Genomic DNA, 19,132 nt, shown 5'->3' with positions numbered 1-19,132 from the left:
TGGTTTCCTGCCTGCTCTCATGCCTCTCCTGCCTTCCCTTCTTTCCGCCTTCCTCTTTCTCTCCCTTGCTCCCTCACTCCTATTCTCGCTCCTCTACCCCTTCCTCCCTTCCTCCCTGTAACTCCCTTCCTTGCTTGCATTAAAAAAAAAACTAACAATTTTATTGAGAAATGATTTCTAAACCATACAGCTATCTAAAGGGCGTGGTTCAGTGGCTCTCACGTAATCACCCCCTTGGGTACTCTCATCAGCCTGAAGCGAAGCCCTACACCCCGTTAGCAGTCACTCCTCCTCGCCTCCCACCCCTTAGCAACCAGCAATCCTCATTCTGTCTCTGTGGATTTGCCTATTCTCGAGGTTTCTATAAATAAAATCCCACAATATGTGGGTCTTTTGTGACTGGTTTCTTTCACTTGGCATAATGTTTTCCTGGTTCATTCATGCTGCCGTGTATATCGGTAATTCATTATTTTTATTACCAAATAACATTTCAATGGCAGATGCACAGAATTGTACTTAGCCATTAGTCAGCCAGTGAATACGTGGCTTGCCTCCACCTGTGGGGCTATTAAGAAAAATCCTGCTATAAATACTTGTATACCAGTTAACTTAGTTGCTGGAGATGGGGATGAGTGTTTGTTAATGTGAATTATTTACTTCCTCATAGTTTTTAAAGCTGTTAAATCACACCCATTAGTCTTACATGTTTTTCTGGTCAAGAAAAATGTGGGAACGAATTAGAAATTCACATCATTTTTTTTCCTGATTCTTAAAGTTTATTTTTGTTTGAGAACTTCCTACATGCAGAGAATGTATTTTGGTCAAAACCATCCCTCATTCCCTCCCTTCCAATTCCTCCCCTATTCCTACCACCTCTCAACTTCACGTGTGCTCTAGTTACAAAACAAGCTATCATAGAATCCCTTTAGTACTGGTAATACATGCACGGGTGTGGGGGCATCTACTAGAGCATTAACAGCCTTGCAGAGGCCCCGGAAGAGAGGGCGGAAAGAATGTGTGAGCCAGAGGCCATGGACGACTGTAGTGAAGCAGAGTCTTCTGAATACGGCAAGGCGATTGCACAGATGAACCGACAGCAGCTGGGACTGTATGCACAAGACCTGCACAAGCTAAGTCAGATGAAAACCCAACACAGCGTGAGGAGGAGGTCAGGAAGTCCCACCCCCAGATGAGGAGTCACTGGCAACCACCGACTGCTGGGACAGAAAGAGTCAGTTTTCTTCGGGGTTATTGTTATACATATTTAATTAATTTTATGTTTATTTACTTACTTATTTTTTTTACATACCACTTCCAGTTCCCCCTCCCTCCTCTCCTCCCACTCTCCCTCACCTTACGCCCATCCACTCCTCAGAGAGGGTAAGGCCTCCCCTGGGAAGTCAACTAAGTCTGTCCCAACACCTCCTCAAGGCAGGACCAAGCTACCCCCACTCTCACCCCCGTGCCTAGGCTGAGCACATACAGAATTCTCTCCATACAGAATGAGCTCCATTAAGTCAGTTCATCCATTAGAATTAGATCCTGGTCCTACTGCCAGTGGCCCAAGCCACACCATAGACACCTGTGCTCAGCCATTAAAGGCTAGGTTCACAACCAAAAATATTTGTGTTGTTTGTTTGTTTGGATTTTTGTTGTTGTTGTTGTTGTTGGTTGGTTGGTTGGTTGGTTCTTTGGTTTGGTTTGTCTGTCTGTCTGTTTTTGAGATAGGGTTTCACATCGCCCTGGCTGGCCTCAAACTCACTGTCTAGCCAAGGCTGGCTGTGAGCTTCTCAGCCTCCTACTGCCCCCTCCCAAGAGCTGGGATCACAGGTCTGTGCTACCACACTCAGCTTGACACAAGCTAGAGTCATCCGGAGAGGGAGTCTCAGTTGAGAAACCGCCTCCATGAGATTGGGCTGTTGACAAGCCAGGGATTGTTGTGGTAGAGCCCGCCCATTGTGGGTGGTACCACCCTCGGTTGGTGGTCCTAGATTCTATAACAAAAACCGGGCTGAACAAACCTTGGGGAGCAAGCCAGTAAGCAGCCCCCCTCCATGGCTTCTGCATCAGTTCCTGCCCTGTTTTAAGTTCCTACCCTGTCTTTCTTCGGGAATGGACTATAATGCGGAAGTGTAGGCCAAATAAACCCTTTCCTCACCAACTCGCTTTTGGTCATGGTGTTCTGTCACAACAGTAGTGACCCTAATTAGGCCAGTGCCCTTTAAGAACCGCCCAGAAAGAAATGGCCTCCTTCATTATTAGCACATTCCCAGAAGTAGGTAAATAAGTTGCTACCTTAAAAAAAAAAAAGCGAATCAATGACTCCTTCAGGGAGGGGTAGGCATCAATACAATATTATTTATTAGCTTATCAGATGCCAACCCACACCCTGCAGGATCAGGGCTCAAAAGAGTGGGAGTTCTGACTCATTGAGAAGGCCAGGGAAGGATACGAGAGAGCTCAGTAGGAAAGCTTAGAGCTCTGACCAAGGAGTCACATTCTAGGACCCAGCAAAGGACCAGATGGGGTGGGTGGCAGCATTTCACCGGTGGACAGACAGCGGCAGCAAGCACCTCAACCAAATGTTTGTACCTAGGTTTTCGGCGGTATTCATCTCACGGACACTGCCACCTGCTCCTCAGAGCCAGGGCCTCGTCCAGTTGACTAGCCTCCTAGACAGCCAGAGCAGAGCATTCTCACGCTTGTGGACCCCGACACACACACACACACACACACACACACACACACACACACACGCTCACCTGGTTTATAGCGGGTCTCTTGGCTTTCATATTCACATTTGGAGCAAGACCTTTCAGAGCTGTGTCCTTCTTTTGATGGCTTCCTATCATATCACGGTCATCTGAAAAATCAGAATCTTTATGAAGGTCCATAAATCACTGCCTCCACTGTTCCCTATGACGTATCCGCTGTCACCCACTGACCCAGCTGTGCGATTCCTGCTGTTTCTCCCCCACAGCGCTTCTGCCTAGGTCACGGCAGGTGAAGCTGAGTCCTGCTACAAACACTTTCGTGCCAGAATCTGCATGGTAAGTGCTCTCCCTTCGCGTCTTCGTAGGGACTTTCTATAACATCCCTCCTCCAGCTGAAGGAGCTCTTCATTGCCAGATTGCTCGCTGTGCGTGAACCCAGAAGAGGCCAAACTAGAATGAGTGATGTGGGTTTAGCTTGAAATGATGGACACTTTAAACCCACAGGTTTCAATATAGACAAGTGTAGTAATTGTGTGTGTGTGTGTGTGTGTGTGTTCAATTATGAGAGACTGGGGTAGCCAGAGTGTTGTAATAGTGAACACACTTCAATCCCATATCATGACTTTTAAAAACTATTCTCTTCAAAAAGGAATAAGGAGACCTTGAAGCAGTTCGTGACTGCAGGGCTGGAGCAGGAAAAATTACAGCATGGTCCTGGAGTATCTTTTATGACTGAAATACAGCTGGACATAGTGATGCTCAACTGTGATCCCAGCAGTCAGGAGGCTGGGAGTTCAAGCTCGCCTAGGCTACCAGTGAACCTTATCTCCAAACAAACAAACAAACAAGCAAGCAAACAAACAAACAAGATACTCACGAATCTATTGGAAAGGAATCTTACTAGTAAAATAATGAACAATTTGAACATTCAAATAATTCATTGCTGGGCAGTAGTGGCCACAACTTTAATCCCAGCACTCAGGAGGCAGAGACAGGAGGATCTCTCTGAGTTTGAGGCCAGCCTGGTCTACAGAGCAAGTTCCAGGGCAGCCAGGACTACACAGAGAAACCCTGTCTCAAAAAAAAATCATAATAATAATCACGTGTTGACAACATAGCTCAGGGGGTAAATGTGCTTGCTTTACAAGCCTGGTGACCTGGGTTCAACCCTGGAGCCCACAGCAGAATGAAAGAAGTGACCCAGAAAGTTACCCTCTGACCTCCACATGTGCACGGTGGCATGCACATGCCTATAAGCACACATGACACACCCCCACACACATCATATAAATAAATACACAACAATTTAAAAAAAATTTAAAACCTCATAATGTTTGTTTACTTGGGACAAAATCTTGCTATGTAGTAATGGCTGACCTTGAAACCTTCAAACCACAACCTCCCAAGTGTTGGTAATAACAGGTGTACCCACTATCCTCAACCTCATAATGCTCGACTGTAACTCACTGAGTGAAACCAGAAACAATGAGTTCACAAATACAGTGTTTAATAAGGGCCATGGGAACTACATGGTTCTCAAAAAAAAAATCCCCAAAAGATATGTCCATTTAAGAGGTAACAGTTCCGTGGAGAAATCTAACTGGTACTACCCTGATGATCAACTGACTGAGTCCCTGTCTTGGGTAGTGGGTCAAGGGACACTGAATGACTCAGTAGGATGGAGAGGCGAGCCCGACCGTTATTTCTGTGTAGTCTGTGCCCACGATACCTGAACCAAATCATGAGGAGATGCCGGACACCTCACACAGGATGAATATTCTGCAGTTGGTCTTCGGCCCCCAGGCAGACGTGGAGAAACTTGTCAATGGGAAAGTCTGACAACTAAAGCTGTAGGTGAGCCCGGAGGGTCTCCCTGTGTCCCAAGGGACCCAACTGACGCAAACGACATTAGAATTAGGGTCAGACAGTCGTGAGGTAGAGGCCGTTGCACAGTGACACAATGCTTCCACTTGCTGGGGAGTTAGGCTGGGCCCCTGCTTGACTCAGTGTTAGTTCCAATGACGACACCAATGTCAACTTGGTTTCAGCGGTGCCACCTTCCACCTTCCATTTGTTCAGTGACGAGACTGGTCACCTCCGTCTCTTTTGAGTTTTTTTTCTGGGGTGTAAATTGTGCTTTCTGGAGTTGAGGGTGGAATCCTGGAACTCTGTGTTACACTGCTGTGGTGGGCATCCCAGAGGGAAGGTCCCAGGGCCATGGACCCATCCCTACTATCTGGGCTTTCATGAGAATCTGAATTTTGATTACTAGAACCCATGTAAAAGTCTGGAATGGTGGTACACATCTGTAACCCCAGCTTTGGGGTAGTGGAAGCAAGCAGATCCCTGAAGTTCACTGACCAGCCAGTCCAACCCAAACTGATGAATGTCGGGTTTAGCAGAGTCCCTATCCTCCAAAAATAATGACAGGAAACTACTGAGAAAAGACACTAAATCTTGACCTCTTCCCTCCACAAGCACCCATATGCATCTCTATGTGCATATACCCACACTAACATGTACATGCTTCACACATACACTGGATAGATAGATAGACAGATAGATAGATAGATAGATAGATAGATAGATAGATAGATAGATAGATAGATAGATAGATAATAGACTGATAGAGAGAGAGGGAGGGATGGATGAATAGATAGATGGATAGATGGGTAGATGGATAGAGAGAGGGATGGAAGAGAGAGAGAGTAGGTAGATAAATAGATGATAGGTAGGTAGATAGATGATAGATAGAAGGTAGGTAGATAGATGATAGATAGATAGATAGATAGATAGAAGATAGATAGATAGAAGATAGATAGATAGATAGGTAGATAGATAGATAGATAGATAGATAGATAGATAGATAGATAGATAGATGATAGATAATAGATTGATAGAGAGAGAGGGAGGGATGGATGAATAGATAGATGGATAGATGGGTAGATGGATAGAGAGAGGGATGGAAGAGAGAGAGAGTAGGTAGATAAATAGATGATAGGTAGGTAGATAGATGATAGATAGAAGGTAGGTAGATAGATGATAGATAGATAGATAGATAGATAGATAGATAGATAGATAGATAGATAGATAGATAGAAGATAGATAGATAGATAGAAGATAGATAGATAGATAGATAGATAGATAGATAGATAGATAGATAGATAGAATCCAGATGGTAGTGGCCCACTTATAATCCTAGTCCTGAAGAGGCTAGGAGGATCCCTGGGGTTCGCTGGCCAATAAGCCTATCCAAATTGGTGTGCTCCAGATTCAGAGAAAATGTAAGGTGAGAAGCAACACCTGATGTCAACCTCTAGTGTTCATACACACATGCCCACACACATGTACACATACACACACACAAACACAGATACATACACATGCATACACACATACATACACACACACAAACATACACACATACATACACAAATAAATACACACACACATACATACACAAGTACACACACAAACAACAACACAGATTTTGGATTTTTGAAGAATTTAGGGTTACAGATTTTAGATTAATGGATGTTCAGCATTTTATTTACATTTTGGTCCAAACGATTTTATCCATGTTTCCCTGAGAGTATTAGGAGAGTTCAATTAACTTTAAGAGCTCCTATGCCCATCCAGCCAGATGGGCTGAATGAAAGAGGCCCTCGTCAAGAGACTAATAGAAAATTTCTGTTCCTGTACCTTATGTGGCTGTGCTGTGTGGCTCCATATTCTGCCCCTCCTGCAGGGCACTCTCTGGATGGAAGACACCCAGGCACTCTCTAAGGATGATTAGGGCAACAAGAATCAGAAGGGGGCCAGGCGGTGGTGGCGCACGCCTTTAATCCCAGCACTCGGGAGGCAGAGGCAGGCGGATCTCTGGGAGTTCGGGACCGGCCTGATCTACAGAGATAGTTCCAGGACAGGCTCCCAAGCCACAGAGAAACCCTGTCTCTAAAAAAAAAAAAAAAAGAATCAGAAGGGGATGTCCCTAAAGAACGTGTTTGTGGGGGGAGGGATGAAGAGATGGCTTAGAGGTTAAGAACATTGACTGCTCTTCCAGAGGTCCTGAGTTCAATTCCCAGCAACCCACATGGTGGTTTACAACCATCTGTAATGAGATCTGGCACCCTCTTCTGGCCTGCAGGCATACATGGAGGCTGAACACTGTGTACATAATAAATAAATAAATCTTTAAAAAAGAACGTGTTTGTAAAGGACCTAGGGCAGCAGTTGGTCCCTATTTCACATGCTTATCTACCTGTCTGGAGTCCCAGGAGCACCCTTAGGTGACAGCCCAACATTACTAGTGGGCTCCTTATATCAAATTGAGTACTTACAATCCTGTTTTCTTACCGTGTTCCTACTCTCAACTGATGAAAAGTCCCCATAACCTTCAAGTTTTCTGAGTGAGGGTGGGGTCAGGTCCATATACACCTTGAGGACTTTTTCCTGATTATAAGCATGAACATTATCCTAAGCACAAAAGGCATTGGCTGTATTTCCTTCTAGTCCATTTTTATGTATCTCTTACCTACCTGCAATCTCACCTACTAAACATAGGTGTGTATTTGGGCATCTTGCTTTGAAGCGAAGCCAAGCAAAATAGGAGAGCATAGGTTGTATCGTTTATTTTTACTGTGGGAGAAAGTCCTGGAAGGGTACACACCAAACTGTGAGATTATAGAAGGCATCGGAGAACAGCTTTTGCTTTTTACCTTACTAACTCCTAAATTCTTTGAAAAATGTCCATTCCCGTCAAAGGAAACATTACTTGTTTTTTGCATTAGCATTTTAAAGAACAACTTATTCGTGTCATTTGTTGAGGATGGAGAGGCAGACTTTACTTAATGAACTTTATTCAGTGTGATAGGCATATAAACTGTCATATACTAGACCATGCTAGCTAATGAAGGCTCCAGCTCAACTCAAACAAGGACAAGCGGAGATTTGAAACCAATGTGTCAGGGGCAAGTAGGTTTGGAAGGACGCATCAAGAATAAAGAGTTTCTAGCCAAACAGACACAAAGGAGATAAGGTGTCAAGAACAGAAAGACACCACGCTGGGAACCTAGGCGAGCCTGACTGGGCAGGACTTTTGTTCTTCGACAATTTCTTACACAAATAAGAGGTGTTTGTGTCATGGTCACCCGCCACCCTCTTACCGGCTTTCTTCTCCTTCCCTCCTTTTTTCCCCCCTTTCCCAACAGTTCCTCCTCTTATTTTCATGCCTGTCTTTGCTTGCTTTGATGTTTGTGACCTACTACTGAGTTTAGCTCCAGTTGTTTGTATGAGAACGGGTGTGGGTTTATTTACTGGCTGCAGGCAGCTCACCAGAGTTACACCACTGGAGAAAATGACTCCTCCTGCCCAAGGCGCCATCAGCTCGGTAGGAATTTTAGTTCAGCGAGGACAGGGGAGGAGAGCTCCTCACCAGGCTGCTCAGAAATGGATTCGAGCTTTGGTCAGGGAGTTTTCTTCTACTTCTTTGACAAATGACCACAAACATCATAACACGGCTTAATTTGAAATGGTCTCCTTGGTAACCAAGGTACTCACAGGGCTACATTTGTACTTTGGAGGCTGTAGGGGAGAATTTGTTTCCTTGGTTTTTCCAGCTTCAAGCGGCCATACGCCAGCGGGGTGCGTATCTTCTAAGCCAGAATCCCGTCATTCTGATCATGGCTTCTCCATCAACACATCTACTCTCTGACAGCCCCCTCCCTCCTTCACTTCTTTTTTTGTTTTTCAAGACAGAGTTTCTCTGTAGCTTTGGAGCCTGTCCTGGAACTAGCTCTTGTAGACCAGGCTGGCCTCAGTCTCACAGAGATCCACTTGCCTCTGCCTCCCAAGTGCTGGGGTTAAAGGTGTGCGCCACCACTTCCAGGCTCCCTCCTTCATTTCTAAGGAGTCTTGTGATCACCCTGAGCCCACCTGGATGACCCAGGACAGTCTCTCAGTCCAAGTCTGTAATACGTCCTTCCCATGTAAGGTGACATATTTACAGAAGGCAGAAAGCAGGAAACGGCTATGATCGCTTTCCATTTAAATTTTATTTTAAAATGATTAGGCCCGTGCCCCACTCCTAGCTTATTTTATTTTTACGTATGTATGATGTATGTGTGGGTGGGTACGTACATGCCACCACATGAGTGTGGAGGTCAGAGGACAGCTTTGTGAAGCTGGTTCTCTCCTTCCACCTTTACTTGCGTTCTGGGGGCTGGACTCAGGTAGTCGTAAGGCTAGTGTGGCAATCACGTTACTGAGCCACCTCTCTGTCCCTTGTCGTTCTTTTTACCATGATTGATGGTGCAACTTTTTGTATCAATAAAAAAGTTCTTTCAGTATCAAACTCTGACCACAGAGAGTTCCTTGTGAGCACCATTTTAACACTGCCTCATGCTTCACTGTAGAAAAATACTGTAATTCTTTTCACTGATCCCTTAGCTTGGCGCATATACGTTATTTCTAGTTAATCACAATGATTTTTACGATAAATTTCTTTGGGGGAGGGATGACTGAATCTGAAAGGAGTTAGGAAAATAACGTTGTGAGTTTAAATACTGACGGCCTCAACTTATCCTTGACACTGGGATCTTGGTTTCCTCATCTGCAGAAAAACCCCAACCTGTGGGTTTTATTTTTTAATTAAATAAAAATCATTTTTTATGTGTAATATCGATGTGGTGCATGTGCACATGTATGTACCGCGTACTGCTTTATCACTCTCTACCTTATTATCTTGAGACAGGGCCGGTCTCTCACTAAACCTGGAGCTGAACTAGCAGCCGGAAAGCCCCAGGAATCTTCCTGTTCACATTCCTACAGCACTAGGGCTGCAGGCTCCTCCGGGTATGTAGAGACTGGGGATTTGAACTCAGGTTTTGAAGGTTGCACGGCAGGCACTTTGACCCACTGATTACTTCTTTAGGTTAGAATGCAAAGTATTGGGTTTCGTCATGGCATCTCCATACGTGTGTCACTCTGGTTGGCTCTCATGTTGTCCCATCCCCCATTACCTTCCCACAGGCTCCCTCCACCTGATCCTCTTTCTTCCTTCAGTCTTCCTTTGTGCGTTCCCAGCACAAGGTCTGTTGCCCCCCCCCCCCCGCCCCCAGGCCTTTAAGGGCTTCTCTCAGGCTGCAGAGGTTCTCAGTGAGAACTGTGCTTACCCAGTCTGGTGTCCGGAGTCTGAACTCTGAACACACACGGTAAAAGAAAACTGGCTTCTGAAAAGATGCCTTCTGGCCTCCAGCACAAATACCATGGCACATGCCCCAGCCCACCCCGATACACACAATAAATTTTTTTTTTTAAAAAAAAGCCTTTCCTTCCCCTCTCACTATCCCCTATCTGGTTCTATGATGTACAAACACACATATTTAAACTCACAAGCAGATTTTAGTTTCTTCATGTGAAAGAAAGGGTATGGCATTGTCTACTTCTCTAAACCATAACTTTTTTTGTTTCTTTTGTATTTTAATTAGGGTCTTGGTTGGCCTGAAACTCATAAAGATCCACCTGCCTCTGTCCCTTAGCAGTGGAATTAAAGGTGTGCATGACCACCACACCTGGCTAAGATATAGGGGTTTTCTTTTTTCTTTAGCAGCTTCATTGAGATGTAATTCATATGTCATCTAGCGTACTCATTTAAAGCAGAAACTCGGTGCTTTTAGCTTTCTGGATTTCTTTTTTTCTTTTGTTTTGTTTTTTGAGACAGGGTTTCTCTGTGGCTTTGGAGCCTGTCCTGGAACTAGCTCTGTAGACCAGGCTGGTCTCGAACTCACAGAGATCCGCCTGCCTCTGCCTCCCGAGTGCTGGGATTAAAGGCGTGCGCCACCATCACCGGGCCTTTCTGGATTTCTTTTGGGAAAGCTCAACTATGTAGAATGCAGAAGCTAGTTTAAACTCTTAGTTTAGTCAGAATCTTCATGGGTTTTGTTTGTTTGTTTTCAATTTTTGGTCTTTCGAGACAGGGTTTCTCTGTAGCTTTGGAGCCTGTCCTAGAACTCATTCTCTAGACCAGGCTGGCCTCAAACTCACAGAGATTCGCCTGCCTCTGCCTCCTGAGTGCTGGGATTAAAGGTGTGCACCACCATCAATGCCCAGCCAATCTTCACATCTTTTAGGCTGGGTTTCTGTTTTGTCTAGTCTTGTTTTTGAGATGAGGTCTTCTCTATTATGTGGGCTGGTCTTGAGCTACTTGGTTCAAGGGTCTTGCCTCGGCCTCAAGACTCTAGAGAATCACAGGTACACTCCCATCCAACTTGTACGGTAGCTTTTTAAGAGGAAACGATGCAAGGGAAAAGGCTACAGACCTCTCGAATGTCTTGAAAATAGACCTTATCAAGACAGCTGAATGGGGGTCTAGGTTTGACCCCCACCACCAGGAAGAAATAGACAGAAAATGCTCTAAGATCTTCAAAATGTGTTTGGTTTTGTTTGGGGAAGCATTTAGTATTTGGATAGAAATGGGGTCTAGAGGAGGAGTTGGTAGGAACCTGCTGGATGAGTTGATTCAAGGTATTGTCTCGCGTTGCCTCTTATAAGACTCTGATCGCTGTCACATGTAAAGTGGCACCCGCAGTAAACAAGAAAAGTCAATACTGGACTCTCCCTGCCCTTCCACCTACTTGTACAAAAGTATCTGCTTGGTCCTTCACAAACCCAAGTCAGATTTCTTTAGCTTAGGCTGCCAGGGTACCACCTCAGGTCAACTCTTGCCAAGCTAGTCATAAAAGGGGGGGGGGGGCCAAGTAGGTCTTTGCCAATTCTGTGGGGCACCCATCCTATCTTGCAACAAGCCATAAAGACACCTTCCATTGGACTGTGGGAGGGCCGACTGCAGGTTTCAGGGTTGAGCCAATGAACTATCAGCCAAATCTAGAGTGTATTGCGCCAGAGCCGTCTGTGGGAGCAGCCACAGGTGTGGGATCAGGTTCTGAGACAAGGGTGTGGGCTAGGTGGTGAAGGATGAGAGGCAGGAACAGGGAGTGTGGGTGGGGTCAGAGGTGGGCAAGCGTGGAGGAGGCAAAGAATGGGGCCCTGGCTGGGTTTGGACATAGTCCTCAGATCAATGGCAGTAGTTTGAAATCCTCTCCAGGCCATCACCTCCTTGGAGAGTCTGATGCAAGCCGAGGAAAGAAAGCACACAGGCTCAAAGCAGCTACAATTTCTGCAGAATATTGAGGGCTTTCCAAAACTAAGAAAACCCATCCAAGGGTTAGGATTATAACTTGCTGATGTGGACAAGTTCATAAGGAATTGGGAGTGGGGGGATGAACAAATAAAACAACCTTAGAGCAACACTGAGAATGTACTAAATCAGACTGGTGGGCCTGACAGGTCTGAAACCAAAGGTCAAAGACCATTTATTCTCTAAGTGCTTTATTTTCTTTCAGATTTTGTTTCTGAAAGTGTTTGGATTTGTGCAAAGTTCCAAATGTGTGGGCTTTCTGAGTGTTTGTTTTTGTTGGGGTTTTTATTTATTTATTTGTTTGTTTGTTTGTTTGTTTTTTGAGACAGAATTTTTCTGTAGCTTTGACACCTGCCCTGGAACTAATAGACCAGGCTGGCCTTGAACTCACAGATCCGCCTGCCTCTGCCTCCCAAGTGCTGGGATTAAAGGTGTGCGCCACCACTGCTCAGCTGCATTTGTTGTTTTGTGATGAAGTCTTACTATGAAACCTAGGTGGACCTCAAACTCTCGATTCTCCTACTTTCCCACCTCCAGAGGGCGACAATTACAAAGTCAGATGGTGGTGGCACTTGGGAGGCAGAGGCAGCTGGATCTCTGTGAGATCAAGGCCAGCCTTAACTACAGAGTGAGTCCCAGGTCAGTCAGAGCTACACAGAGAATTGAAAGATGGACATGTGCTGGCCTCAGCGAAGAAAAAGTGATAGTGTTTTGTAACAGCATGATGATGGCACACACTTTTAATCCTGGCACTCAGGAGGCAGAGGCAGGCAGATCTCCAAGTTTGAGATTAGCCTGGTTTACTGAGTAAGTTCTAGGGCAGCCAGGGCTTCACAGAGAAACCTGTCTCAAAAAACAAAACAAAACAAAAACACAAAAACAAAGCAAAACAAAAAATAGTATGGGAATGTAGTGTTTTAATAACTATCTGCACAACTCTGTGAAGGAGATGCTGGGTGTATGCTCCAAAATCTGAAGCACAGAGATGTTGAATCATTGACTCGAATCCACATCCATTGTGAGCCACAGAGCTCAGCAGGACTTGAACCTGGGTATTTAGGTATATGAACAGGGAGCATAGTCTCATCTAGAAAACTGTGGGGGGGGAAAAGTTTAGACTCAGAGCAGCCTGAGCTGTGTGAGGATATTCTTGTCGATAAAGACGACCAGGGACCTCAGAAGACCCAAGAGAAGAGTGTTGGAGGCTTGGATGCCCACCTAGCCATGCCCAATCCCTCGCCTCTAGCCCCCTTCAGTTCCCAGCTCTTCCTCCTCCCGAACAAAAACCGGATATTTACAGTCTGAAAGTATCTCCCACTAATTACCAGTTCAATGACAGGAAGAAAAGAGTAACTTTACAGGGAAACCACCTGGCCGACTCTAGTTTAACCGAGTGCCCAAGAGATGACTCAGTGGGCTCTCAGGGAGGAATTTAGGGGAAAACTGGGAAGGAAGGGAAGGTCTAGAACTAGACAGGTTCTGCACAGAAAGAATGGGAAGTTTTGGAGCTGATGGGGGTCTGTGGATGGCAGGAGGAGTGAGGGAGGGGGACAGTTCGAGGTAAGGGTTCTTATAAGCAAGTCACTGAGAAGTGGGGACAGCTGGTGTCAGGAAGATCAGACCAGGGCCAATGCGGGAGGTCGTGGTGGCTGGACTGTGCGGCTGTGCTGAAAGGGGCTCCAGTCGAGGACGAAGGCTCCTTAGGCGGTGGACCAGCGGGTGACCACACTGCTTGGCGGGTGGCGCTGTCGCTGCGGGGGCGGGAGCCGGTGACGGTCCCCCAGCGCTGCAGGGGGCGCTGTGGGCCGGGGCGGGCCGGGGCTGGGCGGCGGCCGCTCCTGGCGAGAGCGGCCCCTTTTCCGGGTTTCCTCCGCCTCCTCCTCCTCCCTCTTCGCCGCCGTCGCCGCCGCTACCCCTCTCCCGGCCGGTGGCTGCCGCTGCCGCTGCCGCTGCCGCTGCCGCTGCCGCCGCCTCTAGGGGCCGCGAGCCGAGCGGAGGCCGCCGCGGAGCACGAGCCCCGCCGTCCCGCCGGCCGCCGCAGGCCCCGGGCCGGCTCGGCCGGCGCCCCCCGTGCCCCCGGCCCGAGCGTCCGTCCTCCCGCCCCCGCGGGCCCGGCCTGGCGCGGACGCCCGCCGCCGCCGCGCTCCTCCTTCTGCTCGGGCGGCCGGCGGCCCGCAGCCTCCCGTGCCTGCCGCCCCACGCCCCGTGCCGCGCCGCCGCCCTCGGCGCCCCGCGGCGCCCCCCGGTCCCGCCCGCCATGCCCGGCCCGGCCGCGGGCAGTCGGGCCCGGGTCTACGCCGAGGTGAACAGCCTGAGGAGCCGCGAGTACTGGGACTACGAAGCCCACGTCCCGAGCTGGGGGTAAAGCCGTCGTCGGCCGCCCCCTCGCGCGAACCGCACCCGACCGGCCGCTCGGCCTCGGGGCTGGCAGGGAGGCCCGGCTCCGGCCGCACGTGTCCCCGGCCTCCCCTGCCCGCCCGGCCCCCGGCTCAGCAGCCTGTGGGGAGAAACGTGGGGTCAGGAGTGGGGGAGGTCCTTGCCCCTCACACTTTGGGGTTCCTGTGGGATGGGAAGTTCATGGCTGTCCTCTTGAGCTGTTAAGATCTGGGTGGGAGGAACATTTTTTAAAGATGTGCAGATTCTCTAAAACAAGCAGTAGCTCCCTGGAGGGTGTGAAATAGGAGGCAGGTGCTGTGGAACCGCGGGCAGGGGAACACCCCAGTACCCCCAGGGGTAGATGATTTGCTCGGTCACTTAACGTGAACCTTAAGGCCCAGTAGCTGCTCTTTCTCCCCAGGTTAGAACTAGTCAGTTGGGTTAGCTCTGCAGAGCGAAGGGAACCAAGCTTCTGGGTGACTTTCCCTTAGGGAATGGGTAGATACGTTACATAGGGACACCTCCAAATGCTTGATGAATGGAAGTAACTGGACAGATGTATAGTGCACATAGGCTTGCCTAATCCCAAATCCTGGCATTTATGTGTGTCTCTTGCCTTTCACAGTAATCAAGATGATTACCAACTGGTTCGAAAACTTGGTCGGGGCAAATATAGTGAAGTATTTGAGGCCATTAACATCACCAACAATGAGAGGGTGGTTGTAAAAATTCTCAAGGTGAGTGTCCTATGAATGGCATATAACATTTCCCCCCACAGGGCAAGAGGACTAGAATGAGTAATTCAAACTCTCGTGTATCTCCTGGAGGATGACCCTGCAGCACCACTACCAGTTTCTGCTAAACTTTTGAGGAAATGTGCCAGCTTGTCTAAACTCTTGAGTTTGCTAGGCCAGGGACATTTAAAGTGTAAACTGTGGGCTTCTCAAACAACTCGTGAGAGGGGCTGTATTTGATACAGAATTAATAATTATTCATAAAAAGAAGAAAAAAAGATTTTGTGTGGCGATTCTGCTGGTCCAGGGCTCCTTCATCATTGAACTTGTCATTCTCTGCTCTGAATTACTCCAGAAAGAAAGTTGTCCAAAGACTGGAGTCCTCTCCGAGATAAGTGTAAAGCCGAGAGTGCAGAGGATCCCCCAGTAGATACTCCTCTTTCATTCCACAATAAAATTTCAGGTGGGCTGGATAGAGCAAGCCAGGCAGTCAGAGAGAGATTTGGGACAAAAGAGTACATTCTAGCCACTGAAATAATAACTGGGCCAAAGCTGTCTGGATGGCAGGACTAGCCCTCTCGGGTGATAAAGATAGGGCTGTTATCATTCAAATGAAGACATGATCTTAATGAGCGTGAGGAGTCAGACAAGTTTCTGCACAGGTGATTGAAGATGAAATGATGTTTTATAGGTTATACGGGAAGGTATCCTTAGGACCTGGTCGGTTCTTTATGTTGTCAGATCATTACTGCACGAGCGTGTCACCTTAGGATCTGGGCGGTTCTTCATGTTAGATCACGTTTGTGTGTCACCAGTGAGAGACTGAGAACACTGGAGAGCAGTGTGCTTCACGTGAGCCTGGTTTTCACAGTGGCCTAAGTGGAGGTTCTGTGGGACAAAAATGTGGGTTTGAAAAGCTTCTGCCTTGCTATGGTCCCCTTCTAATTGTAGTTGATCTTAGCACTCTGGATACCACCTTTCAGCAAACAGCTGCTGTCTTGCTCCTGATCAGCCTAGCCTAGTGAGTGATAAAGCAGCAGTTTTGCTGTAAAGATAGGTGATGGTGTCTCTGCTGCTGAAACACTGGCTGAGAATCAAGTGGCAGTGTTGAAGGTCGGGAGCATGGCCCCACTAAATGTGATTGGTACACAGAAGGGCTGCAGTTATGGAGGGGGGCGTTAAGCAGAGAAGTGTTTCCTTCGAGGAACTTGCTGGAAACCATACAGTTCATTACATACATAAACATAAATGTTTTTAATAGAAGTTACTTCATACTCTTTTGGTTTTTTGAGACAGCGTTTCTCTGTAGCTTTGGAGCCTATTCTGGCACCAGCTCTATAGACCAGGCTGGCCTTGAACTCTTAAGAGATCTGCCTGCCTCTACCTCCCAAGCGCTGGGATTAAAGGCTGGCCAGACATTTTAATTTTAAGGACTAAGCAAAACAAATTGTAGTTAGGAATATCTAAATATACACACATTTAGTTGATTGACTTCCCAAATCTAAAACAATTTCAGGGAAATGTCTAAATGTGCAAAAGCATTTTTAGAGTAAGTGCAGTTGCGTGTGGTTTGTTTTAAAGGGAGTAGCGCTCAGGTATGTGTCTGAGGTCCAATGTGTGTGTTAGGGAAGCGTTGTAGTATTGCCCTTCAGTTGTTCTTATGCAGAGTTTCAGGGATTAGATGCCTGAGAGTTTTTTCTCTGCACTAAAGAGGTTTCACGTATTTATGGAAACTGCTTCGAGTTATTTTTTTACAAATGGTAGACCTAGTCACAAAGAAATGTACCTGACATCACTGTTGAGATGACCCTTCACCAGAGTTCTTTCCTATTTCTTCATGCCTCTGACTGTTCATTTCAACATTGGATTATAGGATCTTAGCATTGAACAGAGTAAATTCCAGGGTTCGAGCATGAGATTTTGATGCCTTAGTTCATAAGGTGTTTGTTTTTTCTCAGAGGGCAGCCTGAACCACTTTTTACTTCTTTGTCAAAGTCCTATGGCGTTTTTATGTAGGTTCTATTTTATTTGAAGGGTAGAGTATACAACTACTAATATTGTAGTTTTGTTGTTATAATGGATTTAAAGTATTTTTCAAAAAGAACAAGATCTTTACCAGATCTTTATTTCCAAATTCTGCATACTAACTCAAATAAGTCATGACTAATACCTACTATTGTGATATTTGGGTACAGTGCAGCTGCTCAGTTTGGGGTAGTCTAGGAAAGGCTTCCTTTTTTCACGCCTGCTGTATTTAATCTGCAGGCAGAAACTTATGTGCACGTGGTGACTGAAACACAAGGTGTATGCTCTCAGTGACATTATTTCAGTCTTTGTTATTTAGTCACAACGGTTGGATGCAGAGTGATCATGGAGGACTTTTATTTCATTTAATTGTTAGATCTCTAAATATTTTATTGATCAAGGTATATTGAGGCAGTTCAGGGGCTTTAACTATTGAAAAGCTGCTAGTGAAAGTTTTATAAGGTAATACTCTTAGCAAAGATTTTTTTTTTAATTAATTGTAGGAAAGTGAACTTACGCAAGTCTAATGAATAGAGAAGTCATGTCTTCCCCCCACCCTACCCCTGAAACAAGGTGGTGTTGTATAGCCTGAAACTAGCTCTGTAGACCAGGTTGGCCTCGAACTCAGAGATCCATATGCTTCTGCATCCCGAGTGCTGGGATTATGCCACTACCACCCCTTGAGAAGTAATGTCTTCTATTTTTCTTTCTTTTTTTCTCGGGGTGGGAGTGTCAGAAATTGTATTAAGGAGAAAGGGGGGAAATAATTTTTAAAAAGTTTAGGCAAAAAAGCAGAAAGCTGCTTCAGTGTCAAAAATTTCATCTTGATCATAAGCAGTCAAGTCTTCAGTTCTTTTATGGCACAGAAGTGAAATAAAAACATTGGTGTTCACTGCCCGTGTGTATGGATCGCAGTGCTTCCTGGGGTCCTTGAGAGCTTTCAGTTAAACTACATCCTGAGTAGATGTCAAGAGCAATACAATTTTTAAAAACATCCAGAGCGCTTTGAACCAGTGCTGCAGTGGGTTAGAAATCCTCATATAAGGCTTCCTGGTCACAGCATTATTTTGTATTATAAACATCTTGGCTACCCATTACCCACTTCCGTCAAAATTAATTCTGGATTAAGGCAATGGTGGTATTAAAATTTGTCTTAAACATGTTTAACATGTCTGTAGGGTTGTTTTGAAAATGTTATATTGTTGGGACTGAGGTGGTTGTTCAGTTGTAGAGCACAAACCTAGCAAGGTAGAGGTCTTGGACTCAGTTCTCACCACCCCTCCCCATTACTCCCCACTCCTCCCCCACAACAAAGCAAAATACAACTCTGTAGACCAGGGTGGCCTTAAACTCACAGAGATCTGCCTGCCTCTGCCTCCCTGTGTGTTGGGATTAAAGGCGTGCACCATCACTGTCTGGTAAAATTTTGTGTTCTTCAAAGGTGGCTTTAAAGGGGCTTGAGAGATGGCTCGGCGGTGAAGAGTACTGACTGGTCTTCCAGAGTACCTGGAAGCATGGTAGCTCACAGCTGTCTGTAACTCTTGTTCCAGGGGATCTGATGCCCTCACACAGACACACCTGCAGGCAAAATACCAATGTACATAAAATAAAAAGTAAATTGAAAAAAAAAAGTAGCTTTATAGGAAGATTAGCCTTAGTTACAACTCTTTATTAGTGATTTAGTGGTCAGCTGATGACCTTTGTTATATCCAAATAGTGGGGTCTTCATGTGATAAAATACTTCCTCCTTTGAGGTGGGTCTCATCCTTCAGTTAAGGGTATATACCAGTCTTCCTAAAGCAGCTTTTTAGTGATGGTTTCTTTCCTTTTTTTTTTTTGTGACTTCTAGTTTTATCAAATGTCTCATGGTATAAAGAGTAGTTTTTAAAAGCTATATTAGAGTATTAGTAACATTAAAACAAGTATTAGAGTTGTTTGTAATATTGACATTATAGGGACATAGGTGGAGAGTGTGATTAATGTGTGTTAAGCAGAATGAATCACAGAACGTACTTGCTTAGAACCTATTAGAAGCAGCAACCAGAGAAGGAATGACTTTCTTAGGGTCACCCAGTCAGTGCAGACAC

At 46.1% G+C, this 19,132-nt stretch overlaps 1 protein-coding gene across 5 annotated transcripts in view; it reads left to right on the top strand.

The window, feature by feature from the left end:
• Window positions 1-13,785: 13,785 nt before the first annotated feature.
• Window positions 13,786-19,132, top strand: part of Csnk2a2 (casein kinase 2 alpha 2) — a 40,815-nt gene continuing 35,468 nt past the window's right edge. For 4 of the 5 annotated variants that reach the window (XM_075977004.1, XM_075977007.1, XM_075977005.1 and 1 more), the window contains exons 1-2: window positions 14,028-14,271; window positions 14,912-15,023. In XM_075977004.1, the coding sequence (XP_075833119.1) occupies window positions 14,168-14,271; window positions 14,912-15,023 (216 nt within the window). In that variant the 5' untranslated portion in view covers window positions 14,028-14,167. Of the gene's footprint in view, window positions 14,272-14,911; window positions 15,024-19,132 lie in introns of all 5 variants that reach the window. The other variant, XM_075977006.1, reaches the window with a different exon arrangement.

This window comes from Microtus pennsylvanicus, chromosome 6 (genome assembly GCF_037038515.1).
Source record: "Microtus pennsylvanicus isolate mMicPen1 chromosome 6, mMicPen1.hap1, whole genome shotgun sequence".
NCBI classification, from domain to species: Eukaryota; Metazoa; Chordata; class Mammalia; order Rodentia; family Cricetidae; genus Microtus; species Microtus pennsylvanicus.
The sequence above is the reverse complement of the archived record's forward strand: the minus strand, read 5'-3'. Positions and strand labels throughout refer to the sequence as shown.